Below are 23,005 nucleotides of genomic sequence, written 5' to 3'. Positions count from 1 at the left end.
TTTCTGATGAGACCTACCACAGTTGTGTCATCTGCAAAATTAATAATGTGGTTGGAGCTAAACTTGCAAATGTCAGCAGCATGAAGAGAAGCGGGCTGAGCACACAACCTTGTGGGGCACCTGTGCTCAGTGTGGTAGTGCTTGAGGTGTAGTGGCCGACACGGACTGATTGAGGTCTTCCTGTTACATAGTCCAGGATCCAATTATTGTGTTGAATGCTGAGCTGAAGTCGATGAACAGCATTCTGACATAGGAGTCTTATTTTATAGGTGAGCTAAAGCCATGTGGAGGGTGGTGGAAATTGCATCGTCTGTAGATCGGTTTGGACAGTATGCAAACTGGAATGGATTGAGTGTGTTGGGGAGGCTGGTTTTGATGTGGTGCATGACTAACCTCTCACAGCACTTCATCATGATTGGGGTCAGTGTTGTGGGATGGTAGTCATTTAAATAGGACATAGGTGATTTCTTTGGTACCTGTATGATTGTTGTGGATTTGAGACATGTGGGGACGACTGCCTGATTCGGCAAGGTAGGGTTACCTACATCTCCTGCCAGCACTGAGATTCAAACCTGTGACCTCTCTAACTCTCTAACCATTAGGCCACAGCTGTCTCAGTCAAGTGTGCAAGTTTGCTACTAAAAAAACAACAACATTATTATTAATTTTAAAAGAGCGGACATTTTTCAGGTTTTTTTTTTTTTTGATGATGATGATGATGAATTGAAAGAACAGCATCATCTATAACATGATTGTATTGTATTTATCATCACCTGTGTTCTAAATAAAAGTTTTCATTTCTATATAGCCTATACTGAATCCAGGTTTTTGAATGGTATAGTGTATACTGTTACACTTGGAGTTAGACAAATCAAATTTTTGCTTTGATCACAAAAATAAAATACATTTTAAAATATATTCAAATTAACAGTTATTTTAAATGGTAAAAATATTGAACAGTTATTATTGCTTTAGCAAACTGGTATTGACTGGTGTTGTGTAATGATAGTGTTGAAATATATAAATGAACATCACATAATTAGCATTTCCAAAGTGTATATTGTTTATGTGCTTTCAAATAAACTAAATGATAAACTACATTATTATCATTATTGTGATGGTCCCTGATACTAGTAGTACAGTAGAACATTTAGATGATGTGAATGAAACTTCAAAATGTTTCACTTGATTATACATTTAGTCAGGAATTATAGTTTGGAAAAAGACTAACTAGTAAAATGTGAACGTCTTGTTTGAAAACTAATACAAGTAGACTGATAAAAAGCCCCAATATGAAATCGGCTTTGTTAATAGCAGACTGGCAATTACAGAGACCAAGAGAACTAAGATGGAAGAGATGAATGATGTTATAATTTTTTGACTATGATTTGTAGTTTGAAATAAGCTGCAGATTCTTCAGAAATGCTCCTTTTGTGAAAAGAAACCAGCATATGAGACATTGTTGGGGGAATTGTTCCTTTAGTCAATTGTTCCTGAACATCTGTATCCACGTAACTTTATAACACATAACGTTTGTTAAGTAAAATCAAGCTAAAAATCAGAAAGTTTTGAACAATCGGGTTTATGGAACCAACATGAAGGCCAAAATCTCAGAACTTGCTGAAAATATTGAAATCTTCAGTAAACGGAAAGATCCAGTAATGAAGGTTTAGATTTTTTCTATAATGACCAGACATTGTCAAAAGAAAATAAAAAATCAAACACAGTTCAGTAAGGCGGTCCTGTGTTTCTTGGGATGGCAAAGGTTAATTTATTTATGACTGTATTGATCTGCTCCTATCAACAAACCCAGTTTATTTTACATAATTATAATTTGTTCTCTTTTCTTTGATGGAGAAGTTATTGAGAAGACGTCCGGCTCTGTGAAAGAAACAAACACCATGTGCAAAGTTCTCATATCTGACATGCTTCTCAGTGCTACAGAAGAAGTTACACTTTGAGAATTCATGTTTCATTTAAAGATGTGAAATCGATATCAGTCTTTTAGTTTATACGTTAGTGAACTAATTCAAACTCATGCAACAACAGGCAAATATAAGTATTCATAACAAACAACTGATCTGTGTTTCGTGGTGTTTTCTATGATCCCTCAGTCTCAGTCATATGCAAATGAAACAGCGCAGTACCAGGAATATTTGGCTCATCACTGCTATCAACTGTGACATCTCCATGGTTTTAATGGCTATCAATTTATTCATGCATTTCCTGCTACAGTAGAGTTTCCTAAAGTAGATTATAAAGTCTGTGCTATTTAGTAATGCATAATGACTAATACTAAGAAACCTTTTTCACTCAGATATTGCTAGTAAATTTACTGAGAAACAAGAGCATCTGAAATGTTTTTGCATTAGTTGAAATGAGTTTTTATGTTCTTCTTTCACGGTTTTTCCTCTTCCTGTATTACTACCACATTCACAATGACGTCATGGATCGTTTCTCCAACACAGCCATCACTCAATCCAGCATTAATGCTGTAGACAATATTTATCACTAGCATTATTAAGACTGAACGCTTTCCTTGACTCAGCCTTTCTTTCTCTTAGACTAAAATAATGTACATCAAATGATGAACCTAAAAGAATCAGTTTTACTGAAATCACTCAAAACAAATGACAAATATCAGTTTGCTACCAGTCCTAAAAACTGGTAGGAAGATACAATTTTGCATTCAAACCTCTGATATGATCTGATATTACTGTTTAATTTTTTTTTGGGGCATCATAATCATCCATGTGTGATCGTGTGTGTGAAACAAGAAAACTAATTTACATCTTCAGGACAGTAATGTCCGCAGGCTCGTGGAGTCATTCAAATTCACATGACTGTGAAACATATTTGGTTATTGGAAACACAACAAACACATCCTGAATCAGTGAATCCATCCTTGTTTTATGATGCTTATGATTCGCTGTTATATTTCTCTAAATGGAGCTAGTAAAATGTAATTTCAGTAATCATGATGGACTGACTCCAAAATCATTTATTCACTTTAGTTACACTTTTATGTGGATGTCATTTATTAGGTCACAAAATATCAAACCGTCAATTACTGTACAGAAACTTTCATATTTCATTTTCATATTCATTTTCTGTATCTTATAACCATATCAGATATCCACTAAAGAAAATATTAAAGTTACTTTTTCATTAGCAGCTTCAAATTGCTTTTACTATTATTAAATATGTGTTTTCTATATTTATATTGTTTTCCGTGAGCAAATATGACATGACAGACTTATGATGACTTTAGAAACTGGATCTGTTTCAGTTAAAGCCCAAATAAACATGATTTGCATGTTTTCAAATGAACTGTATGTCAGAGTCCAGCGGCTCATAATCAAACAGCTTCATATGTGTCTCTCATATCAGACTCTCTCAACTCTTGGACTGTCGACTTCAGCTCATGAATGTAATAAGACAAATATATAAGGTTTATTTCCAAAGCCTGTAGAAAACAAAACTAACATGTGTCTCTAACAGGACGCTGTCTCTGGGAATCATGTCTGGAAAAAAGCAGAATTTGTTGCTTCTGATGATCATCTGTTGTGCTCTGTGCCAGATAAGTACAAGTATGTTGCTTTAAACATTTTTATTTATTAACTTAAACAGAATTATATGCCAGTGAATATGTTGTTTGGAACACATTAGAAAAATATGAATGTGTATGTAAATGTATATGTAATATTGATATAGATACACAGTGTTACACATTGTCATACCTTTGTACTGATATCAGTCATAAAAACATTATTGGTCGATCTCTGAATCATTTGAATGGAGTTTGTTTGTTCTTTGTCCTGTAAACTCTGTAATGAGTTCCTGAGAAAGAGCAGATCATGATACAAACACAGAATATTTTTTAGTTATATTTAATGAGTGCTTGTACAAATTGTATCTCTTCCATTCTGCAGGATGCACATCAGTTGTTGACACTTGCCAAATCAACTTCATCACCTCCAGCTCTGGTCTATCTAATGGTGCCTGCAAAGTCACTCCAATCAAATCCAGTCCAGTCACACTCCAAGGTAGGATTTTGTCTTCTTCTACAGTGTTTCCTATTTCAGTTTAATTCTTCAAATACAGCAGTAAACAGTCATTTACCGTAACAGAACAGATGCCCAAGCCATTAATAGATGAGCTGTAACAGCCTATCAATGAACAAATCAGATTTATTGATCCACTTTTAATAAAAAAAAAAAAAAACTCTATGAATGTGTATGTAAAATGTACTATTGATATATAAATAGAGAGAGTGTTATACCATGTCATATCTCATTATTTAATAGTGTAATAATGTTGTGTTTGTGCAGGCTCCTCAGATAATCTGATAATCCAAGTCAATTCATCAGATCAGTGTTTCTGGAACAGCAGTAGCTCAACAGTTCCAGGTAGATGTGAAATATACTGCTAACATGACTGTGTGATACTGTATATTTATTATCTGAAAGCACTTGTGATGACTGACAAACTCATTGAGTTCATTTCTCATTTTCTCTCAGATATTAAACGGACATGTCTATCAAAAGATGAAGAGACTATTACACTAAACATCTCTTCTCTTGGTAAAACCTGCTTCTGTTTTATTTATAAACCTGAATTGAGTTCAGAGCTCTTTAAAAAGGATTTCTGCACAAATGTAAATGTTCTCTCTAGTTTCAGGACAATGCAAATTATACAGTTTCAACATAACAAAAGATAATGCGAAACAGGAAATCAGAATGAACGAGACAGTTGAAGGCATTAAACTGTGGTCAGTGTCAAACGGTAAGTCATCAGTCCTGAATTAATCAGCTGTGTGTTATTCTACAACAGAAATGAGTTAATGTCCAAGAATGTGAGGATTTTATTGTCCTTGTTTTGTTTTGGGGGGGGGGGGGGGGGGGGGGCTAAGAACTACCCCTACACACACACACACACACACACACACACCTCGTCATAAGTACAGTAAGTGTTTTATCAATGCCTGTGAATGATCATCACTATAGTTAGATCATTCTATCAATCAGTGCAAAGGAAAAACAGATGATGACACACGGCTGAAATTATCTATAAATCAAACTAAAGATCAACTGATAATTGATCTTATGAGTAAGTTTTGTCCATATTCAGATATTGGTTTTTGTAATATTGGATCCACTGATAAATGGCCCCATCTTGTGTGTGTTTTGATGACTGGACACAAGACCACAGGAACAGAGGTGATGTATGTTCCAGTATGGACACCATATGTAGCTCTTAATAAAATACACTACTTAAAAAATATATCCCTAAATTAAATTTATGTTTTCTACATAACCATTTATTTTTGTAATAAGCATCTAAATAATCACAGCTATGAAGAAATTAATTATCATCTCCACAAAAGATTGCAATTTGAGTTTAAGATGTGTGTTAACAGATAAAACATTTCTCTGTCAGCAGGCATTTCATAATCTAAACATTATTAATAATTCTGATAACACAGTTGAGATGGTCTGTGAATCTGCAATTATGTGTTCACTTTTACTTTCCTGATGATCTCTACATTCCAGTCAAGAAGTTGTCTTCACTCTTGGATGTATTGATACAAAATATAGTTTAAAATTAATAATTTAACTTTTGTACAAATTTTATTGACTCTCTTGAAATTTCTTTGTTTCCATTTGAAAACATTAGACTTTGTAAATCTGTAAATTTTGCCTATGGTTAATATTAGTGTTGCTGCTGCTGTTAAAAATAAAAAGGTGCATATTCTTAATATGAAGAAGAAATTTAACAGGAAAGACTGTTACATTTTGACAGTTTTTTTAGTTTTTTAAGAGGACTGAAATTACAGATGAATGTGAAATACAGAAATGGCAGTATTGACAAATTACATTTTTGGTTCAGCATATCAGGTATTGGGCTCATACGCATGCACATAATCTGTATTGGTATCAGTTAATTAAAAAATAAAATAAATAAAAAATAAAAACCTTGCTCGATCTCTAAATCACTTGAATGGAGTCTGAGTGTCTGTTGTAAACTCTGTATCGGGTTCCTGAGAAAGAGCAGATCAAATGCAGACTATGTGTGAACAGTCATATTTAGAAAGTGCTGTACACATTTCATCTCTTCTATTCTGCAGGATGTATAAAACATATTAACAATTATTTCCAAATCAACTGCATCCCCTCCAGCTCTTGTAAATTCAGTGATGTCTACCTATCCAATGACAATCAAATCACATCCACAGGTAGGATTTTGTCTTTTTCTACAGTGTTTCAGTTTAAGTCTTCAAACACAGCAGTAAACAGTAATTTACCGTAACAGAACAGATGCACAAGCCATCTACAGATGAGATGTACTGCCTATCAATAAACAAATCAGTATTTTTGATCCATTTTTAATTTTGCTTAAAAAAAACTATGAATGTGTATGTAATGTTAATGTAATATTGCTATAGATATAGAGTGTTGTACATTGTCAAACCTCATTATCTAAGAGTCTAATAATGTTGTGTTTGTGCAGGCTCCTCAGATAATCTGATAATCCAAGTCAATTCATCAGATCATTGTTTCTGGAACAGAAGTAGCTCAACAGCTCCAGGTAGATGTGAAATATACTGCTAACATGACTGTGTGATACTGTATATTTATTATCTGAAAGCACTTGTGATGAACGACAAACTCATTGAGCTCATTTCTGTTCTTTCAGATATAAAATGGACATGTCTATCAGATGATGAAGAGACTATTACACTAAACATCTCTTCTCTTGGTAAAACCTGCTTCTGTTTTATTTATAAACCATTCTTGAGTTCAGAGCTCTTTAAAAAAGTATTTCAGCACAAATGTAAATGTTCTCTGTAGATTCAGGACAATGCAGATCTTACAGTTTCAGCATAAAAAAAGATCATGGGAATTATGAAATCAGAATGAACGAGACGGTTGAAGCCATTACATTGTGGTTAGTGCCAAATAGTAAGTCATCAATCCTGAATTCATCAGCTGTGTGTTATTTTATAACAGACAGAGTTAATGACGAAGAATGTGAGGATTTTATTGTCCTTGTCCTTGGCTAAGTGAGTGCATAACAATAACAACCCTTACTCTGTCTCTTTCTATCTCTCACACACACACACACACACACACACACACACACATAAGTCTCATCATAAGTACAGTAAGTGTTTTATCAATGCCTGTGAATGATCATCACTATAGTTAGATCAGTCTATCAATCAGTGCAATGGAAAAACAGATGATGACACACATGATGATGGTGATGTATGTTCCAGTATGGAACCATATGGGAGGTCGTGGCCTAATGGTTAGAGAGTTGGACTCCCAATCAAAGTGCATGTACAGTTCTCTCTCCACCTTCAATACCATGATTTAGGTGCCCTTGAGCAAGGCATCGAACCCCCAACCCCCCGCCGCAGCATAAATGATGAAAACTCCTCCGGGTGTGTGCTCACAGTGTGTGTGTGTGTTCACTGCTGTGTGTGTGCATTTCGGATGGGTTAAATGCAGAGCATGAATTCTGAGTATGGGTCACCATACTTGGCTGAATGTCACATCACTTTCATGTAGCTCTTAATAAAATCCACTACTGTTTTCTACATTTTTTTATAAGCATCTTAATAATTACAGCTATGTAGAAATGAATTTTTTATATTGACAAATTACAATAATTATATTTTGGTTTTGCATATGAGGTATTGGCCACATTCACATGCAAAAATCTGTATTGGTATTAGAAAAAGAAAAATATTGGTGGATCTCTAAATCATTTGAATGGAGTCTGAGTGTTTGTTGTAAACTCTGTAATGAGTTTCTGAGAAAGAGCAGATCAAAAGTACAAATTCAGACTATCTTTGATTAGTTCATTTCTAGTGCTGTACACATTTCATCTCTTCTATTCTGCAGGATGCATAAAAAATACTACCACTTATCACCAAAGTAGCTGCATTAACTCCAGTTCTGGTATTTTCAGTGATGTCTACCTATCCAATGACAATCCTATCACATACACAGGTAGGATTTTGTCCTCTTCTACAGTGTTTCTTTTTTTTTCAGTTTAAGTCTTCAAAAACAGCAGCTTACAGTCATTTACCGTAACAGAACAGGTGCACAACCCATCTACAGATGAGCTGTAACAGTCTATCAGTGAACGTGTCAGTATTTTTGATCCATTTTCTATTGATCGTCATGACACAATCTGATTAAAATTATATGAAAACAGATGAAAACAAAAATACTATTATAAACTAGGTTAATGGATAAGAAAGTTTCTTCAGATAGAATAATAATGAGTGCACAATAATTGTATCCTAAATCCTAAACTTTTAGTGAAAAATTGGATTATGTAGTGGTGGGGCTGCATGATTAATCGAACGTAATTGTTATTGTCATGTGCATTTTGTAAGTAAAGCTAGTTCAGTCCGGAACACTTTTGCAAGTTACTGGCGAGTTTATTGAATTTAATTTATCTTTGGCGGTATGGTTCCTTATGGGGGTTCTTGCTCCCAAATTAATTAAACATACAAGAGCTTAAATATTAACCCCCCCAAACTGTCACGTTCGGTGATACAGAAAAACCAGAAAAAAAAAAACAATAAAACAGACAAGAACACACTACAAGGGTCAGACTACGGATAACAGGAAACATCGACAAGGACTCCGTGACACATACTCAGACAGACCGGGTATAAATACACAGACGGTGATGAGGGAACTTGAGACAGGTGGGGAATAATCAATTAACTCAAACAAGGAGGAAGGTGACCAAATAAAGGAACAGACAGTTAATAAAATGCCAGACACCATGGGAAAGGAGGACACCTAGTGGAAACCCAGTGAACACAACCCAGACACTGTGACAGTACCCCCTCTACGGAGCGGCTCCCAGACGCTCCACGACAGACACGAACCAGAGACCAGGAGGGAGGCGGACAGGTGGAGGCTCAGGGGGAGGGACGGAGGGCCAGACTAACATAGGGGACCAGGGACAGGAGTGAACACAAAAAAACAAAAAACAAACAACAACATGAAGCCCCCCTAGGGCGGAGCAGAAGACCACCACGTCCTTGTGGTCGAAGCCAGAGTCCTCCAGGACGGAGGGGAAGACCACCACAACCGTGCGGTCAGGACGGAAGCCCTCCAGGGTGGATCAGACCTCCATGCGGCCGGACCAGCGGAACGACGAAGCTCTGGTAATCCCCTGGTGTTTTTACTGGACTCCAGAAGATCGGTGCTGGCCTGACTTTGCTCGCGAAGACCATTGGTGACTGGCACTTGTTCATGAAGATCACCGGTGACTTGACTCAGTCCTTGAAAATCACCAGTGACTTGACTCTGTCCTTGAAGATCACCAGTGACTTGACTTGACTCTGAAAGGTCAACGGTGACCAGCCTTGTCTCTGGAAAGTCCATAGTACCTAGCCCTGGCTCTGGAAGGTCCTCTGCGACTAGCCCTGACTCTGGAGGGTCAGCGGTGACTAGCCCTCACTCTGGAGAGTTCACTGGAACCTGACTCGACTCTGGAGAATAATAAAGAAATTTTTTATTTTTATATATTAAATGTACGTTTTATATGAAATATCCACTTAGTCATCACCAACTTTCTATATTTAGCTGTAGATCACGCTGCATACCATTACTCTGCCTCAGAAGCCTGTCCAAAATCAGTTCATGAGGTGCCTTCATGCAAAAAAAAATGCCTCTTGAAAAGAGCAGGACTTCCCATTACTACTAACTACAACCTCACCTCACCCATCACCACCCCCAAATCATTCACATTTCTGTACACGGGAATTACTTTAATTATACTCAAATTTATTTAAATCTTCACACTAAAAAATGTTGGCTTAAAAATAACCTGTTGGGTTAAAAGTTACCCAACAGTTGAACTAATTATTTATATTAATTAACATCAGTATTTTTATTAAAAATTACTTAAAACAACTATATTTTGAAACTACTTTGTTGTAACTTACAAATTTTATTTTAATATGCAAGTAACACATTTACAAATATATTAAAAAAAAATATTTAAATGTACAAGAATGTGTAAAAATACAACTGACAATTTCAAGTTGTACAAATGTGTTGATTTATTATCAAAACACACAAATGTGCTAATACAGTACACAGCTGTGGCCTAATTGTTAGAGTTGGACCTGTAACCCAAAAGTCGCAGGTTTGAGTCTCGGTGCTGGCAGGAGTTGTAGGTGGAGGGAGTGAATGAACAGCGATCTCTTCCACCCTCAATACCCATAGCTGAAGTGTCCTTGAGCAAGGCACTGAACCCCCAGTTGCTCCCTGGTCACTTGATATAGCTACCCACTGCTCCAGACGTGTGTTCATTTCTCACTGCTGTGTGTCTGTGTGTGCACTTGGATGGGTTAAATGCAGAGCACCAATTCCGAATATGGGTTACCGTACTTGGCAAATATTACGACGTTCAAATAAGCTGAACATAACATATAATAATAAAACAAAAAATAATCATAAAATCAAGTAATAATAATAAAAAATATACTGCTGGACCTACTGACGATCAATAAAATAAAAAAGTTTTTTACTGATTACTAAATACAAAGTTTTTAAGGAGGAGACAGTGTGCAGAAGAAACTATTAAAGACTGTGTGTTCCAAAAACTCTCAAATATGAGCAGAGGGCTTTGGGTAGTAGATGTGTCATATACAAAGAAAAGTTTAAAACACAGATCAACTGCTTGTAGTATCGTCTTCTGTTCCACCGTCTCCCCGTTTAAAATAATAAAAACTTGGGAGGAGTTTTCCTTGTCACCAAGCACCAGGACATGTGGATTCTGGCTTGTCTCATGATTCAATTAAAGCACTAATTAGTGCCAACCTTAAAAGAATAAAAAAAAAAAAAAAAGTTGATGCACTGTAATTTTAAGTGTTGCTTTTACTTACAGGTTGAATCTCAGTTAAGGACCGCTTCATTTTCGTGTATGATGTGCACACCATTTTTCCATTAGTGTGGTATGGTGCATATGGCAGGAAGGGTTTTAAAGACAATTTCTGCACGAAGGCCTTTAAATGACAAAAGTACAGAGATTTTAAAGACAAGTGAAAAAAAAGCTAAGCTTGTTTTTACATTTCTTTGTGGGGATCTACTATAATTTGCACTAAGACACAGACTAAACCAGTTTTCACTCCCTCCAGAAAATGTGGCTATATTTGCGGCTAATGTGAGTAAATTTTCCAACCCTTTACCCTTTAACTTATTTAGACTTGTAGGGAGGAACAAAAGTACACTGTAAATGAAAGGAAGCTTTGTTGGACGGATTGCAACAATACACTCACCTCATGTCTTTTTTCATAATTTTTGGAAGTCATAGCTCTAAGTAAAATTGAAAACTTATGTATCATTAATTTAAATAGGATACTTACCTTGAAATGTTTAAGTTAACAGGCAGAAATTCTATTATTGCATTTTTTCCTTCACGAAAAAGTCCATTGTCTAAAACATAAGTATAAACACATTTAGTACAACACATTTAAAAACGTCAATCAATCTAGCTTCATAAGAGAAACTGCTGTAATTACAGGGTATTCCAATAGATGCATAACAAGATTCAATATGAATAAATCATAAAAACACTTTTACAGTACAATGAATTAGTGCTGGTGCGAATATGGCTTCTGTTTTACGTTCCCCTCTTAAAGGTTTGTTGTAGGAGTAACGTTAACATTATGTAAATTTGGGGCACTGGAATACATTTTCGCTGAAAGAGCGGATTGCCTCACGACTGCGCGCTTTTCTTTCGTCTGGGTTTTGAACTTTTATAACAGAAAATTGCAGGTTCATTCAAACGATTCTCGCGGAGTCTGCTGTCTGTCGCATGACTGATGTTTCCTTAGCTCGAGCAACTTCTTTCACTGGTCCGATCCGATAAATTGTCTGTGAGGCTTTTCTAAAATTTTTATTAACTTTAAGTAATACTTGTCTAAACATTTTTTGCAGCTAATCTTTTAGTGTATTAATACTGGCGAACAAACAGGAATAGCATTCATTTACAATCGATCTGATTATCTGGGGGAAACAAACGGACTAAAGGGAATTAAAACTTTTTTAACATATATAAAAAAAAGAATTAACGTATCAGACACATTACTTAATGTTATGACAGTTATATACATCATACGATTATATTAACAGTTACCCTTCATAATCATGCAGACTGCCACTGATGGCTCAGTCTCTGACTGGACCGTTAAAATTTGAACAGGAGTGAAGCGGGAAACATATTTAACCCAACAGTTGGGTTATAACTAAAAATAACCCAACGACGAAAAAAAAATTATCCAACAAATTTTAAGATAACCCAACACATTGACCCAATATGTGTAACCCAATGGTTGGGTTAAAAAAAACAACCCAACGTTTTTTGCTGTGTTCTAAAAGTTCTAAAAAGACTTCTATTTGTTGTCAAACTTTAAAATATTGGCTCATGTTGAATTATGTGTCATGTCATGTCTCTTGAGGTTGTGGGTACAGCAAGTCTGAAGAGAAATGTACAAATTTGGTATATAACCAAGATATATGTAGAGGTAAGTCTGTTATAAGATGTATAATCTGTTTTTCAGTTGTTTCTGTTGCCTATTTCACAACCATCAAAGTTTGATTTCAGAATTAAAATTAATTTCTACACCATGACATAATATGTTTTGCTCTAGGGAAAAATTGCTAAATGTATCCCTTATTTCTTTTTGTGTTGAAGAGAATGAAGGAAGCAAATACATTCTGAAATATAATCAAAATAATGAATGGACATGTGTGACCTGCTTTGATGGAAGTTCAACCACCATTACACCACCATCACACACCACAACTACACACAATCCAACTACAAGTTTCACACCACACAATACAATTCAAAATCCCAGTACCAGATTGACATCACAAACAACCACTCAAAAGCCCACTACAAATTTCACATCACAAAGTACAACTCCTGGATATACTGATCCCGCAAAAGCATCGTAAGTTTGCAGTTACCAGTGAATATCAAGTTTTAAACCAATTACAGAATATCATGTGATTCAGTCCATTTTACAGTGAAGCCTTGGACAAGCTGGGGTCTAAGTTGGAAGAGATGGAAAAAAACAATACAAGCAATGCAGCGATTGTCATGGGAGATGTTATTGGTCTTGTTCACGTTCAAGCCAAGAACACAGAAACCAAAGAGATCAACATATGCTACTCTTCAGATCAAGCTATGGTAAAACTTAGAAATCAGAATCAGAATGAGCTTTATTACCAGGTATGTTCACACATACAAGGAATTTGTTTTCGTGATAGAAGCTCAGCAGTGCAACAGAATGACAGCGACAGAACAAAAAACACATAATAAATGAATAAAATATAGTAGACATACAAATAAGTAGGTAAGGAATGACAATATACAAATTGACAATTGTATGGCAGGTATATAAGCAGGTATGTATGTACAGGCATCTTATGTGCAAATTTTAAGTGTAAATATAAATAGTGTAGTGTGTTCCACAGTTATTATCAGCTGTTCATTAGATGGATTGCCTGAGGGAAGAAACTGTTCCTGTGTCTGGTCATTCTGGTGCTCAGTGCTCTGTAGCGTCGACCAGATGGACACAGTTCAAAGAGGGAGTGTGCTGGATGTGAGGGGTCCAGAGTGATTTTTGCTCACTAATAGAAGGGAGGGTTGTACCGATGATTCTCTCAGCAGTCCGGACTACTCTCTGTAGTCTTCTGAGGGCAGATTTAGAAGCTGAGCTGAACCAGACAGTTACTGAAGTGCATTATAAGATGCATTAAAACACTGAATTATTCATCAGTTTTCATGGCCATACTTCTTTTCACAGGTTGTTGTGAATCAAAGTGACATGAATACAAACTGTTCCTGGTCTACAAAGATTTCCAAGGAGGCTTTAAATAAATCACGTCTTGTAAACAATGGAACTGCATTTGTTGGAGTTCTACGATTCTATAACATGACAAATAAGGTACTGTATGTTTTTTTGTTGTTGTTTTTACTTTTAAGTCTTGTATGGAATGATTTAGAAAATGTTCTACTTTTGGACAAATGTTTCTTGATCAATTATATTCATACACATTTATATCTGATTCATGATTGCTCTCTTGGTTTCTGATTTAGAATGAAAAATTACACAGTTTTAAACAAGGAGGTTTATGGAATAACGATGAGGGCTAATATCTCCAACCTTACGGACAATATTGACATGTACTTTAGACGTAGTGATAAGGTAATGAAGTTTTTTTATTGCAGAACTTATATTGTTATAATGATCAGACAATGTGAAGGCAAAATAAAAATTAAACATGTTCTTTCAGGTCAATAAGCCGTCCTGCAGTTCTTGGAATGGCAAAGGTACATTCTAAGTGTACTGTATTGATCAGTTTCAAATAATATATAATAATAATAATTATATATATATGTAATATTTATATATATATATATATATATATATATATATATATATATATATATATATATATATATATATATATATATATAATTTAATCCATTGCTCACTTTTATTTGAAGGAGAACTTAATTGGACGACGTCCGGCTGTGACACAGAAATCGACAACACCACCATAAAGTGCTCCTGCTCACATCTGACGTTCTTTGCAGTGCTGATGGTGAGAAACTTCTCAGATGAGAAGAACTTATGCTTTAATAATTTATGTTTCATCTGAAGACCCCATTTCCATATTTTTTTATTTTTTTTTATTAAACAGCATATATTTTGTTGTAAACTAACACACATGATCTCATATGTATTTTTACATAAAGTTCTACCTAACGTACATGTCCTTACATTTAAATGACACTGAAATATACAGAACTGACAGTGACTAAATGTATAATATTGATGTTATGACAACATCTAAAACCTAAAATATTTATGTATGAACTTTACAGACTTAAAAATGAATCCTTTTGAAAACATAAATCACAGCAATAACATTGTGATTATATTGTAATCTGTTGTCATATCAACATATATTTAAAAATTACAGATCTTCCTAACAAAATCGAATTTTTGCTCAAAAAAAAAAAAAAAAAAAAAAAAATCATCCAGCTTGGTTTTGTTCGGTTTTCTCCAATCATTTAGTCTCCACCAGATGCAAGCAACAACACAGTGCCGGATCTGGAATCATTGACTTTAATCTCTTCTATCGGCTGCGGCATCTCCATGTTTTTTCTGGCCATTGCTTTATTCATGCATTTCCTGCTACGGTAGAGTATCTGAACACATAGCGCTTTTTACTTGAAGTAAAAAATATGCAGTGATTGCAAACACAGTCGTTTTTGTGTTTTAACAGGAAAGCTAAATCAAATCAGGCCACGAAGATCCTGATGAACATGTTTGTGGCTTTGTCTCTACTGAATGCCTCGTTTTTGTCAAACGAGAGCGTCGCTAACACAGGAGACAACGCTGCGTGTGTCTTCATAGCGCTGCTCCTGCATTACTCCATGCTGGCCTCATTCACCTGGTTCTTCATTCAAGCTCTTCATATGTACTTATGGCTCATCAGACAGAACGTCTCCATCACAAACTACATGAGGAAGATCACCGTGTTGGGCTGGGGTCAGTTACAGCAACAAAACATCTAAAACCAAATTTTAGTTCATACAAAAACAAAAAAATATATTGCACACAAATCATATAAACTACTGTAAAGATAGTTTTATGGTTTTAGGTTTATTATGTTGTATACTTTAACGTTTTTAACTATAATACCCCTTGTCTCTGTGTGTTTTCAGTGTTTCCTGCTCCAGCAGTCATAGCTATTGCTTCTGTAGGAGAATATAAAACAGTGATCATAAAATCAACATCTGAAAAAATTTCACGAATGTAAGTTCCGTACATTAAATTTAAATGTGCATTTCTGAAAGTCTACTGATTGTCTTATTAATCATACTTCATTCTCTTCTAATTACAGGTGCTGGATTACAAACTCTTACATTCACTACATAGTGAACATCGGCTACTATGCTTTAGTTTTCATCTTCACGACAGGAATCTTCATCATGATCGTCACTAAAGTCGTTCAGGCCAGAAACATAAAAGCTGTTGATGGCAAGAGAAAGACGTTCAGAAAGCAGCTGATGATGGTGTTGAGTTTGTTCCTGCTCTTCGGTCTGACGTGGTCTGTGGCGTTCTTCAGTTATGGACCGATGCTCGTTCCCTCATATTACATATTCACTGTGCTGAACTCGTTTCAGGGTGAGAAACAATCACACGCATCATTCTACAGAATCAGCTATTATTTGAATTGATTCATTAATGATTTGTTTTTTATTATTTATTATATATATATACATTTTTTAATAATTATTATAATTATTTAAACAATTTTGTTATTTTACTAAAATAGGATATAATGGTACTTAAACTAAAATGATTAATTTGACCAAAAGTCTGATTATTTTTGGGTGGTTTAAAAATTATGCAACTGAATTTCCAGTGCCCCATTATGCCATTTTTGTCAGGAGAAACAGGCTGGATTCAGTTGCGGCTTTACACTGTGCTTTATTAAAGCAGATGAGACAGAGCAGATTAGTAACGTTCCACAGTATAGCTCGTTTGACAGCCGAGACCGGAGGAATGACAACTGGAAGCTTCTGCGCTCATAAGAAAAGTCCACAAGATACTGAAACCCCCTGCCGCGGTGCCGCTCATCGAGTAATCTCTTAACCATACAGGTAGGAGATGCATCCACAAGACGAGGGAGTGGGGGGGGTGCGGCGACTACAAGCAGGATTAAGGGGGAAAGAGAACACCGGCTTGACCCTGGAAACATGAAACACCGGGTGAACCCGACCAAGAGTAGGAGGAAATTTGAGCCTGATCACCACCGGACTAACCACCTTGGTAATGCGGAATGGCCCAATGAATCTGGGTGTCAGCTTACAAGAAGGCACCCGGAGAGGCAGATCCTTGGTAGAAAGCTGAACCCGCTGACCACACACATAACAGGAGGAGAGGACCAGTGACGATCGGCTGCAGTCTTGGTTCGGCCAGAGGTTTGGACCAAAATCCTCCTGACTTTCTCCCAGGTGCGACGGCAGCGCTGGACGAAAGCCAGGGCGGATGGAACCGTTGCGTCTGGTTCCTGTGATGGGAACAGAGGTGGGTTATAATCAACAGCATACTCAAAAGGAGACATACCTGACGCAGCCACAGGAAGGGTGTTATGAGCATATTCCGCCCAGGAGAGCTGCTGGCACCAGAAAATTCCCTCCAGAACCGGGAGACGTGTCTGAAACCACATCCACTGGCAACCCGTGAAGACGTAAGATGTGATCCACCACCAGAGGGCATCTTGGGCAGGGGGATAAAATGAACTGCTTTGGAAAAGCGATCCACCAACGTGAGAATCACAGGGTTACCCTTCGACGGGGGAAGCCCAGAGATAAAATCAAGCACAATGTGTGACCAAGGGCAGGAAGGGATAGGGAGAGGATTAAGTAGACTATCAGGAGGGCATTTGACTGGCAAAAAAGAGTGCCCGACGGGCCTGACGCGAGCTCAGCTTCTTGGGCAAATGGATGTATTCATGGTTCTTGTGATCCGTCGAGACCAAGAAGGGCTGCACCGACCCCTCCAACCAGTAACGCCACTCACCCAAGGCCAGTCGTACCTCCAACAGTTCTCTATTGCTGATGCCGTAGTTAGAACGCACATGGGTGGAGCTTCCCATCATGGAGGGTACGCTGAGATAGAACTGCGCTAACCCCAAACATTCGAAGCATCAAACTCAACAATGAACTGGGCCGCAGGATCTGGAACCAACAGAACAGGTGCAGAGACAAAACGGGACTTTAAAATGTCAAAGTCTACCTGCGCCTCCCGGTTCCATCTGAAGGACACCTTAGTGGAGGTTAAGGCTGTGAGCGGTGCAGCGATCTGACCAAAATTCCTGATGTATCGCCGGTAGATGTTGGCAAAACCCAGGAAACGCTGCAGAGGCTTCCGGGAATCAGGGACTGGCCACAGGGTGACAGCTTCTATCTTAGCGGGATCAGGCTTGATCCCTCCCGTAGAAATAATGTGGCCAAGGAAAGCAACAGACTCAGCGTGGAATTCGCACTTCTCCACCTTGACAAACAACTGGTTTTCTAGCAACGACTGGAGAACACGTCTGACATGCTGGGTGTGTAATTGGAGAGAAGGGGAGAAAATCAAGATATCATCCAAATACACAAAGACAAATTGATTGATCATGTCACCCAACACGCTGTTGACGAGTCCCTGGAAAACAGCTGGAGCATTGGTAAGACCAAATGGAAGAACCAAGTACTCGTAGTGTCCCGAAGGGCTGTTAAACGCTGTCTTCCACTCATCCCCCTCCCGAATGCGCACCAAGTGGTAGGCATTGCGCAGGTTTTAACTTGGTGAAGACTCAAGCTCCCTGCAATAATTCAAAAGCAGAAGACATTAAATGTAGGGGGCACCTGTTCTTAATAGTAATGTCATGTTAATAGTAACCTCAGGTTAACAACGGAGAAACAAGGAGGGCGGGGGGGAAACTCAAATCCAACAGACAGACGCGGTGAGCTGTCAAACCATCCAAACACACACACACACACACAACCCCAAAAGGCAGGTGATTAGTCCTGAGACCCGACAATTTTCACAGTTCCTAATATTGTTTTGGAGTCTCCTACAATAGGATTAATGCAAGGTAAAAAAAAAAAATGCATACGTTTTCTCAAAATATACTTAAATATCAGCTAATTTTCCAGTGATTCTCAAACAAATAATTTGAAGCAGTTCTAAGATTCAGTCTATCTAAACTCCTCCCTTTCATGAGCCTGCTCTGCTCTGATTGGTCAGATGGCCTAGTCTGTTGTGATTGGTCTATGTACAGCAGTGTCAGAAACTATACACCAGTTTCCAATAGTTCTTTAAATACTCTATAGAAAATATAAAAAATCTATTATTTATCATATTTACAGGTTGTGATTCAGTAGAGCTGCTGATCCAAATAAACTGGGTACTGATTCATCTTTCAGCAGCAAGTGTTTGGTGAATCCCGCATTGAACTCCCTGAGATTAGAGAAGCAGTTATCAGTTAATGACGTGTTTGTGGGTGGAGTCAAGTTGTCAATTCTTTATTTTGGGAGACAATAACTTTATTTATCATGCACTTTCAGCTGTACAACTTTGCAGATCTTTTACATTATACAGCTACATTACACACTGCATGAAAGGCTATATTGGAAATGGCATAATAGGGGCACTTTAATCATATCTGAAATGTATTTGCATTAGTTGAAATAAGTTTCTCTGATCTTGTTTTCAGGGTTTTTCCTCTTCCTGTATTACTACCACATTCACAATGACGTCGCGGGTAGCTTCTCTGACGATCCAGAAAACACAGACTCCAACACAACCATCACTCAATCCAGCATTAATGCTGTAGACAATATTTATCACTAGCATAATTAAGACTGAACGCTTTCTTTCTCTTAGCCTAAAATGACCCTAAAAAAGTTACATTTTACTGAAATCACTCAAAACAAATGAAAAATATCTGTTGTTACTAAAAACCTTTTTTATTTTATTGTGCATTCAAATCTCTGATATGATGTGATATTACTGTATTATTGAGCATTATAATCATCATGTGTGATCACGTGTGTGTCAGAGTGACTCAACACTGACCCTTATTTAGAAAACAAATTTACATCTTCAGGATGACAGTAATGTGTGCACGCTTGTGGATTCAGATATTTGCATTATCATTTCATGAAGCAGCTTGGTAAAATCCACACACACTGATGTGAAACATATTTGGTTACAGGAAACACAACAAATACAGTCATAATCAGTGAATCCATCAGTTTTATGTTGCTTATGATTCTCTGTTATATTTCTCAGTATGTGTTTCTAATGACGCTAATAAAATATAATTGTATTATTCATGATGGACTGACTGCAAACTAATTTATTAACTTTTGTCACTTATAAATACATGGATGTGATTCATCAGGTCACAAAATATCAAAGCAAATGCCATTTACTGTAAAAAAAAAAGGTGATTATACACACCAACAAAACATAAACATAACATGACATTTTCTGTGTCTAAATCCTGTCAGAAATATATTTTTATTAGCATCTTCAAACAGTTTCTACTATTATTAAATATTTGTTTTCTATATATATAGTTCTCTGTGAACAAAGGTGACTTGATAAACTGGATCTGAATGTAAGCAGATAATGAGATTCTCAGTTAAAACGCAAATAAACATGATTTGCATTTTATCAAATGAACTGTATGTCAGTGTTCTTCGGCTCATAATCAAACAGCTTCATATGTGCACGCATCAGACTCTCTCAGCTCTTGGACTGTGGACTTCAGCTCATGAATGTACTGAGAAAAATTATTAAAGATTTATTAGCTCTGTCTGAAGAAAACAAAATTAAACACGTGTGTCTTTACACTGTCTCTGGGAATCATGTCTGGACAAAAGCAGAATTTGTTGTGGCTGATGATCATCTGTTGTGCTCTCTGCCAGATAAGTACAGGTATGTTGCTTTAAAAAAACATGCATTTATAAACTTTTAGCAATTAATGTTGTTTGATGAGACTGTTTGATGGACATTAAAAAAACTAATTAAAATGTAAACAAAAAATATGCAAATGTGTATGTGAATGTAAATGTGAGCATCTAAATTTTAACTAATCTAATCTAATATAGAGTGTTATGTTATCAAAGAGTCTAATAATGTTGTGTTTGTGCAGACAGCTCAAAAAATCTGATAATCCAAGTCAATACATCAGATCATTGTTTCTTGAACAGCATTAGCTCACCATATCCAGGTAGATGTGAAATATACTGCTAACATGACTGTGTGATACTGCATATTTATTATCTGAAAGCACTTGTGATGACGGACAAACTCATTGAGTTCATTTCTGTTTTTCTTTCAGATATATGTCTCACAGCTCGTGAATCAACAGCAATTTTCACAATAAACATCTCTTCTTTTGGTAAAACGTTTATATTTCATCTATAAACCATTCTAGAGTTCAAAGCTCTTTAAAAAGTATTTCTGCAAAAATGTAAATGTTCTCTGTGGTTTCAGGACAATGCAGATCATACAGTTTCAACATAACAAAACAGGGGCAGGATTATGAATTCAGAATGAACGAGACGGTTGAAGGCATAAAACTAACAAAGGATAATTGTCTGTCATCACGTCTGCATTCAGAAGGTGTGTGTCATGTCATTCTAAAATAGTGTTAATCCTGAATTTTTTTATTTTTATTATTCTTTTTAGTGCACAATAGGGCTGGGCGATATAGAGAAAAATTAATATCTCTGTATTGTTTGGCCCATTTGCGATATACTGTATACCTCTGTATTTTCTTTTTAGTATTTGGATTATAAAAAAAATATGTATTTAATATATTTTTATATATATATATATATATATATATATATATATATATATATATATATATATATATATATATATATATATATATATACACACACACACAGTGGGGCTCGAAAGTTTGGGCACCCCTTGCAGAATCTGTGAAAATATGAGTAATTTTCAAAAAATAAGAGAGATCATACTAAATGCATGTTATATTTTATTTAGTACTGTCCTGAGTAAGATATTGTGCATAAAAGATATTAACATTTAGTCCACAAGACAAAAAAAATGCTGAAATTATTAAAATAACCCCACTCAAAAGTTTGGGAACCCTTGGTTCTTAGTACTGTGTTCTGTTCCCTGATGATCATTGACGGTCTTTCTGTTTTGTGATGGTTGTGCATGAGTCCCTTGTTTGTTCTGAACAGTTAAACTGAGCAGCGTTCTTCAGAAACATCTTTAAGGTCCTGCAGATTCTTCAGTTTTCCAGCATCTTTGCATATTTGACCCTTTTCCAGCAGTGACTTTATGATTTTGAGATGCATCTTATCACACTGAGGACATTTGAGGGACTCAAACACAACTATTAAAAAGATTCAAACATTCACTGATGCTCCAGAAGGAAACAAGATGCATTAAGAGCTGGGGGTGAAAACTTTTGAACACGATGAAGATGGCCAAATTTGTCTTATTTTGTTGAAATATATATATTTTTTTCCATTTAGTTCTGCCCTTCGTAAGCAACAGAAGATACTTGTATGTTTCCCGGTACACAAATTAAGTACAATTTACCTTGATCTTCAAATTCCAAAAGTTTTCACCCCCCAGCTCTTAATGCATCTTGTTTCCTTCTGGAGCATCAGTGAAGCTTTGAGTCTTTTTAAATAGTTGTGTTTGAGGCCCTCAAATGTCCTCAGTGTGATAAGGTGCATCTCAAAATCATAAAGTCACTGCTGGAAAGGGTTCAAATATGCAATATATATATAATACATATAAATTAATGTTTCATGTCTTGATTTGATAAAAAATTTTTTTTAAATAAACAACACAGACTTTTTTAAGGGGGGAAAAATCATTATCAAACACAGAATTTGATAACAATAAAATTATGATGCGACAAAACATATCATAGGGTCTAAACTTTTATTAAATTGATGTAAAAATGTATAAATGTCATGTTTTTAATTAATCAGACTTGCTTTTGGATTAATAAAATGTAATTTAACTATTTAAAAGGAGTGGAGAAAAATGTAAACGGAAAAAAAACTGAATCCCGAAAAATTAAGATGGAAATAACGGAATTTCATAGGGCCCTATTAAAGTGTGGTAATTTCAACATTCACTATTTTAGTTTTTATTCAGGATCCATTTTAAGAAATACTGGTTAATTAACCGGTATCGACCAGTGAGGTCCAACCTAGCTATCAAGTTTATTTCCCGACCACTAGATGGTAGTCTTCATCTCTGTACAAATCCTGAGTTACAGGAAATACTAGTATTAGATTAGATTAGATTAGATTAGATTAGAGCCGAACTAAAGTCCACAAACAGGATCCTCACATAAGTCCCTGTTTTGTCCAGATGTTG

General features: G+C 36.2%; 2 protein-coding genes across 3 annotated transcripts in view; both read left to right on the top strand.

Moving 5' to 3' along the window:
* Positions 1-3,345: 3,345 nt before the first annotated feature.
* On the top strand, positions 3,346-20,235 carry LOC113117792 (adhesion G-protein coupled receptor G6-like). Of its 2 annotated transcripts, XM_026286713.1 has the most exons (18): positions 3,346-3,430; positions 3,502-3,590; positions 3,933-4,046; positions 4,332-4,409; positions 4,521-4,583; positions 4,675-4,785; positions 6,128-6,235; positions 6,511-6,588; positions 6,697-6,759; positions 6,852-6,962; positions 7,911-8,018; positions 12,500-12,565; positions 12,736-12,997; positions 13,074-13,236; positions 13,856-13,996; positions 14,149-14,257; positions 14,346-14,382; positions 14,560-14,612. In XM_026286713.1, coding segments are annotated over exons 1-16 (1,614 nt in total). In that variant the 5' UTR covers positions 3,346-3,428; the 3' UTR covers positions 14,206-14,257; positions 14,346-14,382; positions 14,560-14,612. The 2 variants fall into 2 exon arrangements, with proteins under 2 accessions (XP_026142498.1, XP_026142499.1); XM_026286714.1 differs by lacking the exons at positions 3,346-3,430; positions 3,502-3,590; positions 3,933-4,046; ... (10 more) ...; positions 13,074-13,236; positions 13,856-13,996 and adding exons at positions 15,134-15,258; positions 15,345-15,610; positions 15,787-15,877; positions 15,966-16,249; positions 19,332-20,235 and having other exon boundaries at positions 14,204-14,257; positions 14,560-14,657.
* A 111-nt stretch (positions 20,236-20,346) lies between these two features.
* LOC113117786 (adhesion G-protein coupled receptor G1-like) overlaps positions 20,347-23,005 on the top strand; it is a 29,457-nt gene continuing 26,798 nt past the window's right edge. The window contains exons 1-4 of the mRNA XM_026286706.1: positions 20,347-20,560; positions 20,778-20,855; positions 20,967-21,026; positions 21,122-21,250. Coding sequence (XP_026142491.1) covers positions 20,491-20,560; positions 20,778-20,855; positions 20,967-21,026; positions 21,122-21,250 — 337 coding nt within the window. The 5' untranslated portion in view covers positions 20,347-20,490. The remainder of the gene's footprint in view (positions 20,561-20,777; positions 20,856-20,966; positions 21,027-21,121; positions 21,251-23,005) is intronic.

The sequence above is a fragment of the Carassius auratus genome, chromosome 17, assembly GCF_003368295.1.
Source record: "Carassius auratus strain Wakin chromosome 17, ASM336829v1, whole genome shotgun sequence".
Taxonomy (NCBI): Eukaryota; Metazoa; Chordata; class Actinopteri; order Cypriniformes; family Cyprinidae; genus Carassius; species Carassius auratus.
This window is presented reverse-complemented; position numbering and strand designations above follow the sequence as displayed.

What these genes read in the sequence shown, in the direction of transcription:
- LOC113117792 (XM_026286713.1), top strand. An exon ending in CAGTAGCTCAACAGTTCCAG is followed by an intron (nt 4,410 to 4,520) that starts GTAGATGTGAAA and finishes ATTTTCTCTCAG; the next exon opens with ATATTAAACGGACATGTCTA. An exon ending in ACTCTTCAGATCAAGCTATG is followed by an intron (nt 13,237 to 13,855) that starts GTAAAACTTAGA and finishes TTCTTTTCACAG; the next exon opens with GTTGTTGTGAATCAAAGTGA.